This window comes from Dermacentor albipictus, chromosome 9 (assembly GCF_038994185.2).
Source record: "Dermacentor albipictus isolate Rhodes 1998 colony chromosome 9, USDA_Dalb.pri_finalv2, whole genome shotgun sequence".
In the NCBI taxonomy this organism is placed as follows: domain Eukaryota; kingdom Metazoa; phylum Arthropoda; class Arachnida; order Ixodida; family Ixodidae; genus Dermacentor; species Dermacentor albipictus.
In genome coordinates, this window is record NC_091829.1 from 107,233,804 (window position 1) to 107,254,648 (window position 20,845).

At 46.2% G+C, this 20,845-nt stretch overlaps 1 protein-coding gene across 5 annotated transcripts in view; it reads right to left on the reverse strand.

Moving 5' to 3' along the window:
• LOC135907182 (phospholipid-transporting ATPase ABCA3-like) overlaps positions 1 to 20,845 on the reverse strand; it is a 326,965-nt gene that overhangs the window by 256,534 nt on the left and 49,586 nt on the right. For all 5 annotated transcript variants that reach the window (XR_010565924.1, XM_065438856.1, XM_065438854.1 and 2 more), the window contains one exon: positions 4,312 to 4,400. Coding sequence is in view for 4 of the 5 variants with exons in the window: in XM_065438856.1 (XP_065294928.1) it covers positions 4,312 to 4,400 (89 nt within the window). In the remaining variant the exon portion in view is untranslated. The remainder of the gene's footprint in view (positions 1 to 4,311; positions 4,401 to 20,845) is intronic.

Sequence of the window (20,845 nt, forward strand, 5' to 3'; positions counted from 1 at the left end):
TTTCCACATTCCTTCTCTGCTATTCCCTCAAGCCTTTCCCCACTGTGGAATAGCAGGATAAGGACACTACGCTGAGGATGACCTCTCCACCCTTTCTGCCATTCAAAAGTATCCCTACCTCCCTACGTGATCATACTTCTTTCGTATTATAATTTTTTTCGTGTACGGTCAACGGCATGCTGAAAGATGTTTCTTTCAAGCCTCAGAAACGCCTTAGAACAAGTGGGGTTCCTTCCAAGGAATATATTACGGAATAATTTTTCAAAGAGTGCACTACAAATGGACATACCATGGCAGGAGTGACTGTTGGGCTAGTCGGCCTTGCCAGCAGACATGGTGTACCTCTGGTTTTCTGAGCCGCTAATAAAGTGCGTTTACGTGATAATGAAGTGCTTTACGGTGATATTTAGTTAAACCCAGGGCCACCTGATAAAAGTGCCACTTGTAAGACTTCTTGCTCTCACGAAATCGCCGCACGAAAAATGGATAAACGAGATGGTGAACGCGTGACCATGACTTACGAACTAAAAGAGGCTTAGCAATCACTTGAGGAGCGTATTTTCGCCAATAAGAGCCCAATAATCGGACAAAGCTGTGCAGCTGAAGTAGCCTCTGTTAACCAACAACTTGATGATTTCAGACCGTTTCCACAGGGTTAACTGTAAATTTTAAGGAATTACACCGGAGCAGAAACATGGGTGCAGACTGAAGAAAAAAGGTTTCTCTTCTGAATGTCGCTATCAACCTAAACAAGAAGTGACGACCACGTCGTGTGCACACTTACTAGGTAAATATCACCCTGAAATACGCAGACCTATTATTGTCAAATTTGTTTCGCTATAGCCTGGAGATAGCATCTAGCGGAAATGCGTAATCTAAAGAATTTTGCAGTTGATGTGAGGGAAAATTTTTGCACAGCGACAGGAGCCAATAAAAAGGACTTATTTTTTTACAGCGAATTTGGGGAACCCAATTATTAATCCATTATAATAAGGTCTACACCGAGAAAAAGTGCCACATTTACTGTGCAGCTATCAACCGTGTTTGTATCCTTGAATCTGCTTTTGATTCCATTCTGGCAGATGCATCGCCGACATCTGCGTCAGTTTCCCGTAGTCACGGAGCATCATGCTCTCTGTTGGCTCTGATTCCTATAGAATTCTATGGGACGCTTTGGTCAATGGTCTTTGACGCTGCAAGCATTTTTTCATATCGTACTTTACAAGACTGGCCATCTGCTCGAAGATACCAACAGCTTGTCGCGTTACCCTGTTGTCGACTCTTACCCCTCAATACTGAGACTGTCGCTTGCGTTTTGTCGGTATGACATCTCCATTTCGGTGACGAGCAACTTAGCGGCTCCTACATCAAAGCCTTTACCCACCACAGTGGAAATTCTTTGGCCGATGGTACTATGCACATCTTCGTTCTCCGCGATGGTGCTCTGTATCGTCGTAATCTTCACCGTGAAGGATCTGATCTCCTACCCGCAATTCCCAAACGTCCTCGCTCAACGGTTCGTGACGCACCAGTGGTGGAAGATTTCGGTGTATCTCGAACCTACGATCGAGTACACAGCCATTCTCTCTGGTCGGGCCTTGCACGTTCCGCACTACGTTACGTCGCTTGTTGTGACCTATGCCAATGGTGCAGAGAGCCATTCAAGTTTCCCGCTGGCTACTTGCAGCCACTGTACATCTCGGCTGAGCGCTTGCATTTCGTTTGTTTACCCGTTCTGGGCCTTTCTCTGGAATCTACATCGAGGAGCCAGTGAGCCGCTGTTGCTGCGGACGACAGGACCCGCCATGCCATCACACAGGCTCTTGCGACCAGCTGCTCAACTGATGCTACGTACTTCCTCCTACACGATATCATTTTGATGCATGCCGCTTCCTGTACAGACCGTGGCCATACGTTTTTGTCCAGGCTCATTGACGACATACTGCGTATCTGCTCTATACAGCATAAGATTACCACCTCCTACCATCCACAAACTAGCCGTATTGCTGAGCGTTTACAGACATGTTATCGAAATACGTTTCAGCTTGATTGCAGTCTTGGGCCACCTCACATTACATTTGCCTACACCTCTTGGCGTCTAGACACTGCTGGATATTCTCCGTTCTACCTCTTGTACAAATTAGAACCAACGCTATCAATAGACACTGTGCTTCCGTCCACCCAATTTCAAGAATGGATTATTACCGCTGTGCTGACGCCCATACTCACTATGCACGTCAACTTGCACGCGCTCGTCTGCAAATGTCTCAATAAGTGCAGTAGTACCACTACGACTTCCGTCAGCATTATCTGCGTTTTTTTTCTCCGCCAACCCATGTTATTTCGGTAACCATGTCGTAAATTTGACCTTTGTGAAAATGTGTTCTCTTGGTACACAGGTCCATATCGCGCGCTCGACCAAGTGACCAATCGAACCTATGAAATCATTCTAGCGACGTCCACTACGTGCTCCCCTGTCAAAACCTGTGGCATTGTCCACGTCACCAGACTGAAGGCCTGCAACTCTCCCACGCGCCTTATATATTGTCACGTGGTAGTGACGGTTTAGAAGGCAGCAAAACTGTGATTAACGAAATGGGCGTTTTATTGGGCGAACTTGTGTCCTCAAAAACAGGCTACACTCAAACAACAATGGTAGCGGCGAACACGATCGGTGGTCGTCGAAATCTGATCAATGGGTCAAGCGCGTCGGATTTTACACATCAGTCGTCAAATGTTCCAGAGTAATCGCTGCGACCCGCGCGCCGTCCACAAAGTTCTACATTATTTGCGTCGCGTATACATCCAATTAGATGGCACAAGGTTCGGTCACAGACAGTGGATGGAACCATCGATAACGTTCCCGAAATTACCGACACATACAAGCGCGTCCTGCGCTGTGAGATAACATTTGTTAGGCAGTGAAACGTGTCGCCCGATGAAGACAAGTACACGTGTCAATATTTACCAGCACTTGGATGGCTCCTTTGCGGCCGGGTGGCGGTGCTACAATACCATCGAGAGATGCTGAAGACACAAGCCACCCCGATAAAGAGAATAAAGTGTCTGGGCTCTTGGCGTGAGTGAATGTCCGTCTTAAGATCTAGCTCCAGCATACATACAGTGTAACTAACCTCTTTTGCCTGTGCCCTTCCACACGTAATGATATAAACTAACGAGGTAAGGATTCCAGAGAAAGGAAGCGGGAAATAATTTTTTTTTCTTTATTTGCAGAAAAACTAAGTTGAAAGCAAACGAAGATACGCAATAAAGGCCAGAATACATGGAGCGAATATGCGACGAATAGTCGGCGTTCGACGCCCGGCGGCGTACGGGCGACGCGCGGCGGCGGAGAAAACGTCGTTCGCCGCCGATCTAGCTGGCGCAGAAAAGTTCGTCGGGTGTCGACGATACCGGAAGCGGCAAACGAGCGGCTCCCAAAGCGAGCCAATCAGGTCTCACTATCCGCCCCGACATCCGACTAGGCTTCCCGCCCAGTGTTGCCACAGCGCATAGCATCGCCGCTTTCTTTACACTACATCGGCACATGAATGTCTCAAACACATAAAAAACACTAGAAATCATTTCTAAACAAAATTTTACGCGTTTTTATAGTATTCTGCAATTCGAGAGCGATAATAGTTGTCGTTAAAGTTTTTTTTTGTGTCATGTGTTTCACTACAGCGCATTTGCCTGGTCTAGCCATACTGATAACAACGCAGCGACTCGCCGGCGGCGGCCGCCGTGTCTTCGCTCCATGTAGCGCAGCCCGACGAAGACACGGCGTCGCGCCGCGGCAGAATTTCTGCCGCCCGAACTTCACCGTAAAAGTTCGCTGCATGTATTCTGGCCATAAGAGATGTTCCCGCAGGTGGGACGCGAAACTACATATCGCACGAAACCAACATTAGGCTGTTGACCTACAGTGTAGTGTCCGTGAGCGCGCTTTTCCTCTGTGCAGTCAACTAACATATGACTGACTAATTCTTGTATGCGAATATATATATATATATATATATATATATATATATATATATATATATATATATATATATATATATATATATATATATATATATATATATATATATATATATATATATATATAGTCGGCTCACGCGGATACGATGCACAAAATACTCATAATAAACTAACGAAAACATACTCACTGGTTTCAATACAGAACTGTAACAGTCCGGGTTTTGTGAAGCGTTTGATGTCACATACGTTCGTTACTAAACGGCAAGGATGCCCGTCACTTACTCGATTCCGCGCTTAAAAGACGAAATATTCTCCATTTGAGTGACTCACCTCATAATTCATTTGTGCATCTTTATATTTTTCCCCTTGTAGCTTTAAGTGCTCCTGCTCTATGATCTGCTGGTAAACCACGGATTGGTCTGAAAGTAAAAGACAATGCGCTCTTATTATATGATGGTACTGAGAAGTCATCTGCGTTTCAGCTATTGCAACGAAATCCAAAAGAAACACACACACACACACACACACACACACACACACACACACACATATATATATATATATATATATATATATATATATATATATATATACACCTACCACACCTACCATATATAGGACACCTACCAGTCACTACGTATATATATATATATATATATATATATATATATATATATATATATATATATATATATATATATATATATATATACATATATATATATATATATATATATATATATATATATATATATATATATATATATATATATATATATATATATATATATGTACGTAGTGACTGGTAGGTGTCCTGGGTGAATGATGGGATACATACTCGGTGACGCAAATATATATTGTCACGAGGTAGTGAGGGTGAAGAAGGCAGCAAAACTGTGATTGAACAAACTAGTGTTTTATTGGGTGAACTTGTGCCCTCAAAAGCAGGCTACACCTAAAGAACAACGATAGCGGTGAACAGAATCGCGATCGTCGAAATTTTGATCAGCGGGTCAAGCGCCTCGGCTTTTATACATCAGTCGTCGAATGTTCCAGACTAATTGCTGGGACCCGCGCACCTTCCACAAAATTCTACACCGTTCGCGTCGCGTAAACATGCATTCAGATTACACAAGGTTCGGCAGCAACAGGCAGCGGATAGAAGCATCAATAACATGCTAGAAACTTACGACACATTTCGGCGCATCCTGCGCTGGGCGATAACATTCCTTAGACGGTAAAAGCGCTCACCCGCAAAAGATAAACGAGTTCACGCACGAATTTATATATATTGTTACGTAGGAAGACGCAGACGAAAAGCTATGTACAAGTATATTTACAGGAAAATACGCTGCGCTTGGCCAAGAGGCAACAGCCCGCGCTAGCTTCTAATCGTCGTCGTCGTCTTCATACTGCTCGCCTTTTCGTGATCGCACATATTGTTCCGTAGCACTACCCCCGGCTGCAAAAGCGCCGTTTCGGAGCAACTAAAGATTGGACTCGGAAGCAGTGTAGAAGGCCTTGAGCCTACTGACATGCACGGCATCACTTGATGACAGAGAGGACGAATTTGAACCCACAGGAGCAATTTGGTAAGTCACAGCCGTCACCTGGCGCAGCTCGCGGTAGGGCCCTGTGTATCACGAAAGGAGCTTCTCTGAACGTCCGACGTGACGGGAGGGCGACCACAGGAGCATGAGCGCACCAGGCGAAAACTGTACATCATGGTGGCGGGCGTTGTAATGACACTGCTGCGTGGTCTGCGAGTCCGTCAGTCGAGCACGGGCAAGCTGGCGTGCATGGTCGGCGAGGGCGATGGCGCCGCGCGCATACTCGGTTGTTGAGGTCGCATCAGGAGGAAGTACCGTGTCAAGGGGAAGGTCGGTTCGCGACCGTAGGGTAGATAAAATGGAGAAAATCCGGTGGTGTCGTGCCGGGAAGAATTGTACGCAAATGTTACGTAAGGAAGGGCAATGTCCCAGTCGTGGTGGTCTTTGGAAACATACTTGGACAGCGTATCGGTAAGAGTACGGTTTAACCACTCTGTCAGGCCATTGGTTTGAGGATGGCATGAGGTAGTCAGTTTCTGTTGAATGGAGCAGGTACGCACAATGTCAGCGATAACTTTCGAGAGAAAGTTTCGACCACGGTCAGTAAGCAGCTGTCGCGGGGCGCCATGAAGCAAGATAAGGTCACGCAAGAGAAAGTCCGCGACGTCAGTGGCGCAACTGGTAGGGAGAGCCCGAGTGATAGCGCATCGGGTGGCGTAATCAGTCGCGACGGCTACCCATTTGTTCCCAGAGGATGACGTGGGAAAGGGACCAAGCAGGTCTAATCCAACACAAAAGAACGGTTATACAGGGACGGTGATCGGCTGGAGATGACCGGAAGGTAGCACACGAGGTGTTTTCCGACGCTGGCAGGGATCACAGGCAGCAACATAGCGTCGAACGGAGCGAGCGAGACCCGGCCAATAGAAGCGGCGGCGGACGCCGTCGTACGTTCGGGTTACCCCAAGATGTCCTGCAGTGGGTGCGTCATGCATGTCAAAGAGAACAGTCTGTCGTAGCTGTTTTGGCGCGACAAGAAGATTAGAGCCGTCAGGGAGCAAGTTCCTTCGATACAGAATGCCGCCCTGGAGCACATATCGGCAAACGGATGCGTCGGTAGGTGTTGAGCGCAGACGCTCGATAAGTGCTCGCAGCGATAGGTCTCGGTACTGCTAATCGGCGATGTTAGCAAAGGCAGACAGAGAGAAAATGCCGTTGGCGCTAGTACTGTCGGCGTCGTCAGGCTCGTCAACCGGGTAGCGAGACAGGCAGTCAGCGTCCTTGTGTAGTCGGCCAGATGTATAGGTGACAGTATAAGAATATTCTTGGAGGCGTAAGGCCCATCGACGAAGTCTTCCCGTGGGATCTTTCAGTGAGCATAACCAGCAAAGCGCGTGATGGTTTGTGACAACGGAAAAAGGTCGGTCATATAAGTATGAGCGGAATTTCGCAACCACTCAAACTAGGGCCAGACACTCACGCTCAGTGATGGAATAGTTGCTTCCGCGGGTGAGAGGAGCCTGCTGGCGTAAGCGATAACACGGTCGTGGCCACGCTGGCGTTGTGCCAGTACTGCACCAATTCTGTGACCGCTGGCATCAGTACGGACTTCGGTAGGCGCTGAAGGATCGAAATGGGCCAGAACGGGAGGCGTTGTGAGAATGTCGATTAGATGTGAGAATGCAGAGGCCTCGTTATCACCCCACTGGAAAGGGGCGTCCTTTTCAAAAGCTCGGTTACTGGTCGTGCTATGCGGCGAAATTTCTCGCGAAACGGCGGAAGTACGAACAAAGGCCGATGAAGCTGCGCACATCCTTGACACACTTCGGAAGAGGGAAGTGCGCAACAGAATGGACCTTGCCAGGGTCCGGTTGCACTCCGTTCGCGTCAACGAGATGTCCAAGGACGGTAATCTGGCGACGGCCGAATTCACACTTCGATGCGTTGAGTTGCAGACCGGCTGGACGAAAAACATCCAAGACTGCTGAGAGGCGCTCGAGGTGCGTAGCGAACGTTGGGGAGAATATGATAACGTCATCCAAGTAGCACAGGCACGTGGACCATTTGGAAACCTTGAAGAAGGGAGTCCATCATGCGTCCAAAAGTGGCAGGGGCGTTACATAGACCGAACGGCATCACTTCGAATTGATAAAGAGCGTCGGGTGTTACAAAAGCAGTCTTCTCGCGGTCGAGATCGTCCATGGCAATCTGCCAGTAGCCGGAGTGAAGGTCAATAGAGGAGAAATAGCGAGCACCGTCGAGGCAGTCAAGGGCATCATCAATCCGAGGTAGGGGATACACGTCCTTTTTGGTAACCCTGTTAAGGTGCCGATAGTCCACGCAAAAGTGCCATGAGCCATCCTTCTTTTTGACCAGTACAACAGGTGCCACCCATGGACTATATGATGGTACAATAATGTTGTTAGCAAGCATTTTGCGAACTTCTGTGTGAATAATTTGACGCTCAGCTGGTGACACTCGATACGGGCGGCGATGAATAGGAGGGGCATCGCCGGTGAAATGCGATGTTTGACAGCTGTAGTTTGGGCCAAAGGACGATCGTTAAAGAAAAAAATATCTTGGTAGGAAATCAGAACGCGGTGGAGCGCACGAGCATGCTCGGAAGGCATGTCGGGTGCAATCATTTTTTGTAAGTTGGCGATGGTACAAGTTGCCGACTGCGACGGTGGAGGAGTATCGGTTGAATTGTCGTCTACTGAAATTGACGCTACAGTGTGATCCTCGAATGAGCAAAGTTGGGCCAGAGACATCGCGCGTGGCAGCACTTGTGTCGTCAAGCCAAAATTGACCACTGGCAGGCCGACGCAATTCGCCGTAATAGATAAAACTGTGTGAGGTACTGTGATCCCGTGTGTAAGGAGGACGTCTTGCATAGGAGCCGCGTTTTAGTGACCGTCGGGGACTGGTAGGGATGACACGAAGTCAACGTAAGTCAGTGATGAAGGTGGCAAGCGAATGAAGTCGACGGAACTGAGGCGAGTAGGGTGTTGGTCAGCGGGATCCAAAACAGGCAGGTTGAGGCGGAGAGTACTGGCGGAGCAATCGATGAGAGCAGAATGTGCGGAAAGGAAATCTAAGCCGAGGCTGATGTCGTGGGGACAGTGAGCGATGTCTGTGAATAGCACGATTGTTGAGCGATCGGTGAAGGAGACGCGGGCAGCACACATACCAATTACGGAACTGTTCCGCCATCGGCGACACGGAGAACGGGCGTCGTGGCGGGCGTGATAACTTTCTTGAGCCGGTTACGAAGGTCAGCGCTCATGACGGACAAATGCGCCCCAGTTTCTACGAGTGCAGACACAGAAACACCGTCGACTTGCAAGTCAAGAAGGTTCAGATGAGTGGGCAACGTCATTAGAGGATTTGGCGGCGTAGGGAGCAATGCAGCGTCACCTCTAGGCGCTGCATCGTCTAGTTTTCCGGCTGGGAGCGGCGTCCGAAGGGAGTCGGCGAATAGGAGCGACGGGGCTGGGGAGAGCAAGATTGTCGTTGTAGGGGCGAAGGCGAACGAGAATAGAAGCGGTTCGGTGCAGGAGAATCAGCGGCGGCGTTATCGGAGCGCGCGGCATAGGGACGAGAAGGGCCACCTGGGGGGCGAGCCTAGGCAGTATAAGTAGACCGGGTCGGGGAACTCCAGCGACTGCGACAGTGCCGAGAAATGTGCCCGATTCGATGACAGTGGAAACGAATGGGCTTGTCGTCAGCAGTGCGCCATTCAGATGCGTTGCGGAAACGTGGTGGGTAAGAAGATGCGTGACGGGGCGGAATCGAAGAAGCCGGGCGGGTATCACAATGATGGGCCGAGCAGATGGTGTGAAGACCCATGTTTTCGAACTCTTGGCGGACAACTGCCTGGATCAGTGACACCGTGACTGCAGATGTGTTGGTGGGACTGGAGTCGAAGGCAGCCGGATAGGCGGCCTCGATCTCATGCCGGACGATCCTGGTAACATCGGCAGTGTTGTTCGGACGAGGAGTGTCGGCACAGGAAGATGTCGCTGGGGTGTTGGGCAGACGGGAAAACTGCTGGTCAATACGTCGGCTTTTAGCGAGTTCCAGGCGGCGGCACTCTTTTATAACAGCGGCCACCATCGCTACGTTGTTGCAAAGGAGCAAGTTGAAGGCGTCATCGGCAATGCCTTTGAGGATGTGGGCAACCTTGTCTGACTCAGTCATGTGGGTGCCAACTTTGCGGCACAGAGCCAAGACGTCCTGAATGTACGTGACATAGGGCTCTGTTGTCGTCTGCACACGGCCGGAAAGCGCCTTCTGCGTGGCAAGTTGGTGACCGTAGGGGTTGGTGAACAAGTCTCGAAGCTGTATCTTAAGTGAATCCCAACTGGTGAGCTCATCTTCGTGCGTGCGGTATCAAACTCTAGGTGTGCCACCGAGGTAAAGGACTACGTTGGCAAGCATAATAGTAGGGTCCCACCGGTTATTGCGGCTGATGTGTTCATACAGGCTGATCCAGTCACCGACGTCTTCCCAATCTTTACCCGAGAATACGCCAGGATCACGGGGAGCGGGGAGAGTGATGTAGGTCGTCGAAGTGGCAGCAGGTGTCGGCGCCGGGGAAGTCCGGTTGTCGTCGCCGGGAGCCATGAAGGAAGGCTCGACGTACCGTCCACTGCGAAGCTCCGTGACGAGGTGCAGGGAACGTCCACCTCCACCAGATATGTTACGTAGGAAGACGCAGACGAAAAGCTATGTACAAGTATATTTACAGGAAAATACGCTGCCCTTGGCCAAGAGGCAACAGCCCGCGCTAGCTTCTAATCGTCGTCGTCGTCTTCACACTGCTCGCCTTTTCACGATCGGACATATTGTTTCGTAGCAATATATATATATATATATATATATATATGAGTGGGCAAGGTGACAGCAACGCCGCAACCATGCTTAGACGAATTCTGCTCTTTGTGCAGTTTCTCTTCGGGTTCCTTGCTACTGCGGGCCCCCCTCCGGCGGTCCAGGATGCGTCGTCGATTCCGGAACAACGCATACAGGATTCATCCCGCCCGTACCTGGCCTGCCCTGTCTTCTTTGGTGAAGATAGCCTTGGCCCGACCGCCGCCGATTTCAACTTATCTCCGTTCGACTACGTGATCACGGACTGTCCAATCCTACTGGTAGCCAACGCTGTGACGTCAGCGCCTGCGACTATAAGAGCAGCACCACTGGCCGCTTTCTTCAGTGGGCAAGGTGACAGCAACGCCGCAACCATGCTTAGACGAATTCTGCTCTTTGTGCAGTTTCTCTTCGGGTTCCTTGCTACTGCGGGCCCCCCTCCGGCGGTCCAGGATGCGTCGTCGATTCCGGAACAACGCATACAGGATTCATCTCGCCCGTACCTGGCCTGCCCTGTCTTCTTTGGTGAAGATAGCCTTGGCCCGACCGCCGCCGATTTCAACTTATCTCCGTTCGACTACGTGATCACGGACTGTCCAATCCTACTGGTAGCCAACGCTGTGACGTCAGCGCCTGCGACTATAAGAGCAGCACCACTGGCCGCTTTCTTCAGTGGGCAAGGTGACAGCAACGTCGCAACCATGCTTAGACGAATTGTGCTCTTTGTGCAGGTATGTCACTTCAATAATGCTTACTGCATTCGATCCGACGACCCCTTTTTGTTGCTGCTGCCTTGCCCACGATGCTGCAATTCCTGTTTTGCGTACATTTCGAAAGAGCTTGTGCATCTTGTTAATAGCCTTTTGTTGAGTGGTGATATTGAGACGAACCCAGGGCCTCCTAGAAGGAACCCTCAAGCCAACACAGAGCTAAACTCTCAATCCGGATGCGCCCCTACCCTCGATAGGTCGCCAGCAGCGGTTGCTGACACTCACAACGTTGGCGATATGTTTGCTCAACTCCTCGCTGGCCAGAACCGAATTGCGCAAGATATTTCTAACCTTAAAACTTCCGTTGACTCCCGTTTCAAGGCCTTTGAAAGCCGTCTAGCTTCACTTGAATCTTCATTCTCGGCCTCTGGCTCTGTGTCTGATGACGTGCAAAATAAAATTCTGGCATTAACAGCCACAGTGAACAGGCTTGTCACGCAGAATGATGAATTGAAAGCATGTCTCAGTCAAAACAACTTCAAGGCTGTTTCTTCACGTCTCGAGGACTTAGAAAATCGCATGACCACAGCAGTTAACACCCCTGCGGTCAGCGACCTGTGCACCAAACTACAGGCAGAGGTGACTTTGCTTTCGACAACTGTGACACGGCTATTTTCGAAGAATGATGAACTAGAAAACAGGTCCCGTCGCAACAATATAATTCTACACGGTCTTGATGAACCGGCTGGCGAAACTCGCGAAACATTATTAGCTAATGTTTCACGGCTATTTTCTGAGACATTAATGATGCAATGTCCGTCCATTGAACGGTGTCACAGGATTGGTCGGCCACGGGAAGGCCACCGGCGCCCCGTAATAATGAAAATCTTGAGTTTCCAGGAAAAGCTTCAGATCTTCAAAAATGCCACTAAACTCGTAAATTCCGATCTGCGCTTCACCGATGACCTGTCTTCAAACGTGAGATCTGTTCGCAAAAAGCTCTGGGAGGCCTCTGGTTCATTTCGCGACAAAGGTTTTGTTGTGAAAATGCGCTATGATCATGTCTTTATTAACAAGATTCGCTATCACTGGGATAACTTGTCTAACTCAATGGTGAAATCTTCCAGTAATTCCTTTCGCTCCTCATCTGTGCCTTTAGTTAGCAACGGTGCCGATGCGAGCAGCCATACGGCATCACCGTCATCGCATCCTTGACCAGCTCCCACATCGCTTGATTGCCTTCGTTTACTCAATCCTAATGCACGAAGTATCACCAATAAATTTCCTGCCTTCTTATCTCTTATTCACTCGTACTGTCCTCACGTTGTTGCTATCACGGAAACGTGGCTACACAATGGGATTTTTGACTCGGAATTCACTCCACCGGACTATATCGCAATTCGGACGGACAGACAGAACAGTAAGGGGGGCGGCGTCGCCCTTTTGCTTCGGTCTGATCTCAGGTTTTCCGTTCTTCCAGCTCCTCTAGATACGGAATCGGCCTGGTGGAAACTTCACTTGGAAAAAACGCATTTTGTAATCGGCGCTTTCTATCGCCCCCCGGGAACAACGGTGGACTCGCTTCAAGCAATCGAAACGTTCATGCACATGCACAACCTAGGTCCTTCCAACTTCATTTGTCTGGGCGATTTCAATGCACCGGGCATTCATTGGCCCTCTCTTTCGACATGCGGTCATGATGGCTCTTTCGATAAAGAACTTTTAAATTTTAGCCTGAATTTGGGGCTTACTCAGATCGTTTGCGAGCCTACGAGACAGAATGCTCTTTTGGACTTGGTCTTTCTTAGCTCGAACCTCACCGCGTATGGTTACACTTGTGAAGTGGTAGAAGGCATTTCTGATCATAAGGCTGTTTTTGTTTCCCTTCCGTGCATTGTTCCTAAACTATCCTTCGTTCTTACTACATTTCGCGATTTCAATCACGCTGACGACACCTCTATTTTAGATACATTGGCTGATGCCTTCGACACCTTTGAAACACTCAGCATATCAAGTGACGTGAATGTTCTCGTGACATATTTTGAAAATATTGTCATGTCATGTATCGAACACTTCATTCCCATCAAAACAAAAAAGAAAAATACTAAAATCCCTTGGATGAACCGAGATATACTACATCTTTCACGTCGTGTTCGCAGGCTTCGACGCTTGAAGGACTGCCATAACCCCGTACACACTGCTAGGTTAGCTAAGGCGAAGGAGGATCTTTGTACAAAAACCAAATCAGCCAAAGATTTTTTTTATAGCGTGCAGCTACCGCTTCTGTTGAAAAGTAACCCGCGTAAATTCTGGGGATACATTCTTCCTCGTGACACCTCTTGTACATCCTTATGTGTGAAGAACGAAATGACTAGTGATTCACTATTAATCTCGAACGCCTTCAACGCATACTTTAAGTCCGTTTTTACTTGCGATAATCATGTTGTTCCTCCTTTTCCAAACATTCATCCGACTTGCCCCATTAATGATGTCTTGGTTAGCGCAGAAGGTGTCTTAAACCTCATACTAAATCTTGATACAAAGAAAAGTGAAGGGCCTGATGGAATCCCGAATTTGTTTCTCGTTCGGTATGCCTTATGGGCTTCACGATACCTCACTCTTATCTTCAATAAATCGCTAACTTCCGGCATAGTACCTTCATCATGGAAGATGGCTAAGGTGCTTCCGTTACATAAGTCAGGTAGTAAGCAGCATCTTTCTAACTACCGGCCAATATCTTTAACACCATATTCATGCAAAATCCTAGAGCATATAATATACAAACACATCATGGAATTCCTTGAATCAAATAACATTCTCTCTAATGTGCAACATGGATTCAGACGCGGTTTTAGCACCATAACACAACTTGTCGAGTTCACGCATGACATAGCTTCTAACCTGGATAAGGGATTTCAAATTGACGCTATATTCATAGATTTTTCCAAAGCTTTCGATACCGTACTTCACTCAAAACTACTGTCCAAACTAAATGCCATTCTTAACAACCCCCAATTAGTGAACTGGATAGAAAGTTTTTTGTCTCACCGCACTCAATTCGTAAGCTTTAACTCCATTAATTCTTCGGTGGTGGATGTGTCATCGGGCGTCCCTCAAGGCTCGGTCCTAGGACCTCTACTTTTCTTACTATTTATTAATGATTTGCCACACGAGATATCATCTAAAATTCGAATGTATGCAGATGACTGCGTATTGTATGACATCATTTCATCTCCCTCTGAGCATGTTCGCCTTAGTGAATCATTCCTCAGATTTGCTAAATGGTGTGAAACATGGCAAATGAATATTAACTTCCGTAAGACTGTCGTTATGTCCTTCTCTAATAAAGCTAACCCGTTCCTTTTCAGCTACGGATTTAATGATAATTTAATTCAACGGGTTTCTGAATATAAATATCTTGGTATCACGCTCACCACTAACCTGTCCTGGTCAAAGCACATTGATTCCATTACGACTAAAGCTCTACAAAAACTCGGTTATTTACGTCGTACTCTGTCTAATTCTCCGCGCGACACTAAATTACTGTTATATAAAACTATTGTTCGCCCTATACTTGAGTATGGTAGTATCGTTTGGAATCCCTACAAGCAGTACGAAATAGACAGAGTTGAGGCCATACAAAGGAAAGCGATCAGATTTGTCTACCGACGTTATGACCACCAGTTCTCGCCATCGTCAGTCATGTCTTCACTCAACCTGACATCTCTCGCCGAACAGCGACACGTTCATTCCTTAAAATTTTTTCATGGCATTATTCACTCATCTTGTCGCCTCTCCAGTAATGAATATATCACCTTTGCAAAAATCTCTTCTAGTAGGAGACATCACGCGCTTAACATTACACCATTTTTTGCACGCACTAATACTTTTAAGTATAGCTTTTTCCCTAAAACAATTGAAACCTGGAATTCGCTACCAGGAACCAACTGTTCTCTCCCATTAAATGAATTCTTGTCTGTACTCCCTCAACACTGCGCCTAAACTTTCTTTGTTGCCTATTGTATTTCTTTCATGTATTGTATTATCCACTCCTGCTATAGCCCCAGCAGGGGCTGCAGTATGTGTAAATAAATAAATAAATAAATAAATAAATAAATATATATATATATATATATATATATATATATATATATATATATATATATATATATATATATATATATATATATATATATATATGCAGGGTGTTTAAGCGATAACTTTCCAAATCTTTCAAAGTTGGGTGTGGCAGATATCACAATTCTAATTCGTGAGTTCGTCTACTCGAAGCGGCAGACAATACATGCACAAGAAATTCAGATGCAAGCTTGACTAATTAATAGACATTTCCTAATTAAGCTAATAACTTACTACATTAAGGCCCATATTGCAATTTACAAGTTATAGCCGTGGAGTTCGCAAGGCGGAGTATCCCCTTGGAAGTAATTGTCAAGATGACACCAATTTCGAGATATAGATTCCCGATCTGACTGCCTCAACGAGATGCTGCCTCACCACCGGCTGTCAGTTGTTCCGGCGTTCCAGAGAGTGAGACCCTAATATTTACTGGCACCGAATAGCACGGCGTGGAGGATAGGCGCTCCTTCTGCGAACTAGTGAGCGCACACAAGTTGGATGTCGCCGCGAAGCTAAACAATCTTCTTTACTTGAGTGATGTGGCCCATATATGCTTTCGCAACCACCTAGCTTACGTTAACTGCAGCCCTATCGCAGGCATAAAAGGAGCGCCAAAAATACACACCAAACAAAGGAACACTGATAGACATAGACAATCGCTGCACTCACAACTGATTTTAATCCATCAAAAGAAGTTGAATATAAAGGCTGCGTCGCGCATACGCGCTCGGAGATAAAGAACGAGTGCCACCACATCCCACAAAATGTATCTTTCTTGCTGAGAAAAGGTCACATTCCGAACTATCTAACACTATTGACGTATCACTAATCGGCGTACCACTGTTACTGTTCTTTTCTTTTGTGATTTTTTTTGGCGCGGCCGTGATGCCTGCAATAAGGGACCAACTCGCCCAAAAACTCGTCAAACTGCAGCCCCATCGAGTATTCCAGCAATGCCCACCATATATTTTATGGTGGGCATGATGGAAAGCATGGTGGGTATGATGTAATTTATCGTAGCTATACTGGTTGCAGTGGTAGATGGTGGGATGTATTGGTGGGATACAAAGTGCGTGACTTCTCTCAATGGTGGGCATGCGGAGTGATTGGCAGGTGTGCTGGGTGAATGGTGGTATACACACTGGGTGACGCATGTAATTGGGGGTGAATGATGAATGTGCTGGGTGAACGGTGGGTGTGCTGGGTGGATGGTGGGATACATACTGGGTGACTTGCGTAAGTGATGTGCTTGCTGGTTGAATGATGGAATTCATGGTGGGAGGTCAATGGGCGAATGTGTCACAGCGAGAACATAAGAGGCGGCTGGTGAAACTGTACTGATTCATTGATAATTGCAGGTTGATGGTGGGATTCATTGCTTTCCCGAATAGTATCACAGTAGTCCCACTCTTTATAAATGTACGCGCAGATGTACTTTTCTAGCATATATTCAAGTATTTCTTGATGCCTAGTTGTTAACTATAGTACACTGCTAAATATGTGCGGACTATTAATGTTTTTATTAGTGTAATGGTTTCAGCGTGTCGTGTTGGTTTCTGTTCAAAACAAGATGTTACTGCTTTGATACCCTTTATAGGCAGTCGGAGCTGGTCAAGCTGCTTCGGTACTGTTTTGCTCCCAACGTATTTGTGTGCGGCACATTTATTTATTTATTGACTTCATTTTACAAGTACTGCCAGCCTTGTTCCCAGGCCTTAGGCAGGAGTAGGTATTTGAAACAAAATATGAAATAAGATCAAACAAGATAACAGCACTGAACAAGAATCTGCATAACAAACACCATAAGAGAAACCTATCACAATCATAATTTGACTGGTAAAAAAACGAGAAGCGAACGCTATTATTTATTTACAAAGTGCAGAAGGAAGGGATGAAACCGTTCGACAGTCGACAGTTGTGGCAGGTAGTGCATTCCATTCGGAAATCGTGCGCGGGCAAAAAGAATTTTGTAAATAGGTTGGTCCTACAGGAAAAATCTCTAACCTTTTTGTTGTGAAATGAGCGCGTGCAGCGGTGACTAGCCGGTAGAATATATGATGTTTTATCTATTCCTAATTGATTGTTATACAGTAAGAAGAAAAATTTCATTCTGTCCGGGCAACGACTTATTGCAAGGTTTTCCAGTTCTGCAGCTTCTAGAAGAAATGATGGGGACGTGCGCCAGCTGCACGAATTGAAGGTAAACCTGGCTGATTTTCTTTGGACTTTCTCAATTTTAGTGATGTTGCTTTGTGTGACCCCATCCCAAGCAATCGCCGCGTATTATAGAATGGGTCGGATGAATATTATATACGCTAAGAGTTTTATTTCAGGTGAAGCGTTTCCTATTGATCGCCTTAAAAAGCCTAGTTTCTTCGTTGCGTTATTATAAATTTATCTGACATGTCCATTCCACCTAAGATCTGTTGGTATTACTACTCCCAAGTATTTGTACGTAGACACGACTGATAAAGACTGGTTGTTAATGCTATAAGTAGGGGTTAAGGGATTCTTTTTGCGAGTAATGGTGATTGCAACAGTCATTTTGAGGTTAATACTCATCTGCCATTTCGAGCACCATGTTTGTATTGTAGACGACGCGGTGTTTAAAGGTTCCTGATTATTTGAATTGCATATTTCGTTGTACAAAATGCAGTCTTCTACAAAAAGCTTTATCTTGACATCTATGTCACTGATGACGCCATTTACAAAGATAAGAAAGAGGAGCGGCCCTAACACTGATCCCTGCGGAATGCCTGAGTTTACAGTTGCAGGTGTCGAATCTGCACCGTTGACCTGAACACTTCGTTTCTGTAATGGAAGGAATGCTGTAATCCTGTTAACTAAAGCGTCATTCTTTAATATGGCTTTTAGTTTAAGAAGTGATTTGGAGTGAGAGACGCGGTCAAATGCTTTTCCAAAATCGAGAAATATTAAGTCGTTTTGGCCTTGTCTATCTAAGGCTGTCTCTAAGTTGTGAACTGTTTCTACGAGCTGAGTTACAGTAGAAAAACCTCGCCGGAAACCATGTTGCCTTGCGTCAATTATTGCGTTGTCGTTAAGAAAGGCGGAAATGTGCTTGAAAATTATGTGTTCGAGTGTTTTTGCGCATGTGCATAGTAACGATATTGGCCTGTATGATGTGAGGAGAGACGGATTCACTGTTTTTGGTATGGGGATGACTTTCGCGTACTTCCAGTAGGTTGGAATAATATTAAGGTTAAATACTTTTAACACCATTCGGCCGTACTGGGAAAGAAACGCATTCGGGATTCCATCAGCTCCGGGCGATTTCTTAGCGTCGAGGTTAAGCATAAGTGCTAACATACCTTCCTCAGTAATTGTGACATCACCAATCGGCAGAATGTGTTCATAGCTATGGAAATTATATTGAGTGCATAAAAATTACATTGAGTGAAACATGAAAATAATGTTAAGTGCTTTTCAATTGGGAGACACTGATGGTGATATTAAAACACACTAGACACGTATGTGCTACTACACTGCAGTGACTATGGTAGGATGCACGCCCGTCAGCATGTGGGAATCACCACTGGCTTTCTCTCAATGGGTGTTGGGAGATCAATAGCATGAAGCAAATCCTCATGACAAACTGAAAAATTTTCCAATTTGTTATCTGTAATGATTCCAAATGGTAATCCTGCCTATGACACACATAGATAAAATACCACATTGAAAAAATTTCCAGAGTGATAACAAAAAACGCCCAACTAAAATTCTAAAATATCTGAAGGAGGATGTTCTTCGAGACAGCCACATTATTATCATGCAGTGTTGTACAATCATGCTGCAGACTGTAGGCGATCAGCAAACATTGTATAAATAAAGTTGTTTTGAATGTCTTCTTTCATTACATGGTCTGTGCCTCTATTATATCACCTCAGTTTCAAGATGCACCAAATTGAAAAATACAGCAGACCAGTTTGGTGTATTCCGGCCCTTTCTAATGTATTCTGGTGGTACCTGGCAAGCACACCAGAGTGGTCTGGTGTCATCTGGTGTGCGAGCAAGGGTGGTGTAGTGCTACCTGGTGTGCACACGAAACTAGTCTAGTGTTACTTGGTGTGCACATAACTATGGTGCGGTGCTTGTCTGGCGCGCATGCGAGTGTCTTCTGGTGTAAACACACATTTTGCACACAAACTAGTGCTTTGCTTCTATAGGGCCTTCCGGGTTCGTGTATGTTTGATTTTAAGGCTAATTTGTCTGCTTTCAAATGAGCCCAACCAACACATATAAATTTATTTCTTTCATTTATTTTAACTAGCAACCAGAGCAGTTTCAAAAACAAAGCCACTCCCCTCATCACAATGCGGTATAAAATTTGAAAACGGGGAATAAGCTGCCTCAGAAAGGACTTCCCTCAGCGCAAGGAAGTCACTAACAGTACATATGCACGTCCCAGTGGGCACTCTGTGGCTGTGCCATACGTATATGGGGTGTCCTACCGCATACGAAAGTGGCGAACAAGTACGGTGTAGGTGTTTTTTCAGCACTGCTAAAGCTCGCTATTAGGCGCAGGTTGGCAAACAGCGCCTGGAGTCAAGGTGAATGCACTAAGGAGCATGTAACCGCTTTGTTCACCACAGTGTGCTAATGGTATACACGATTCCACTTTCCTTTAGAAAGTGCTGCATTGAACAAACAGACATGTGTCTGAATGAATGACCTAGGGAGTACCGGAACGCTGTAAATGTTCTAGTAGGCACTGTCCACTTAGCTGACCACTGCCGAAGAGGTACTCGTACACCATCCCCGTGTTTTCATAACACGCAAGTGTTCAGTCGATTGGCCAGGCGGTTAGACAAATGGTTTAGGCGTTTTGCAAATCAACAGTTGCTGATGAATGCGTAAGCACTTCATCACTGGCAATCATTGATAAAGAAGTGTTATAGCGTGAGAAAAACCTGGTAAATGTTTTTGTAATCGCTTGTTTTGCATGACTATCGGCTTCATTGTACACTTGGTTGTTTCATACGTGGCACATTCGTTCATGCATCTGTCTGCACATTTACTTGAGCATATCTTGAGCAATATCTTGGCATGTTATTCTGAATAAAGCTTGTCGCTTGAAGCCTGCAGGTTAGTCTTGCCCCACCTTTCTTCAGTTAGCCTTATTTGCGCAAATAACTATGTCCTAGGAGCTCCATCAACAGCTAGTCTAACTTTCTACATTAATTTCACAATTATTTCTCTCACGTTCCCAGAATAATGGCCCCTGGCGGCTTTAGACACATTTAACAAGCTTGAATTTCTTTAAATGATACGTGAAGACCAGTCTTCATTGTGCTGCAGTTACTAAAGTAGTGAGGAGGTTTTTGGTAAGCTTGTCTTGTCAGCGCCGTGTTTGTCTCTTCCTCATTCTGGTCCCGTCGTTTATGCGCTGTTTGAATTTTTATTGTTACCATGCAACACCAACTCGCCCAATCCGCTGCCCTTCTGCAGTTTTTCTCTCTACTTTTTTATATTCTTCTTATGCTGTCCTCACTCATGCAAGTAGGCACTGCAGTGGAGCCTGTGTCCAGTTGCATTATTTTTCACTTTTAGGCTATACAGCATAGACCAAATAGCTCG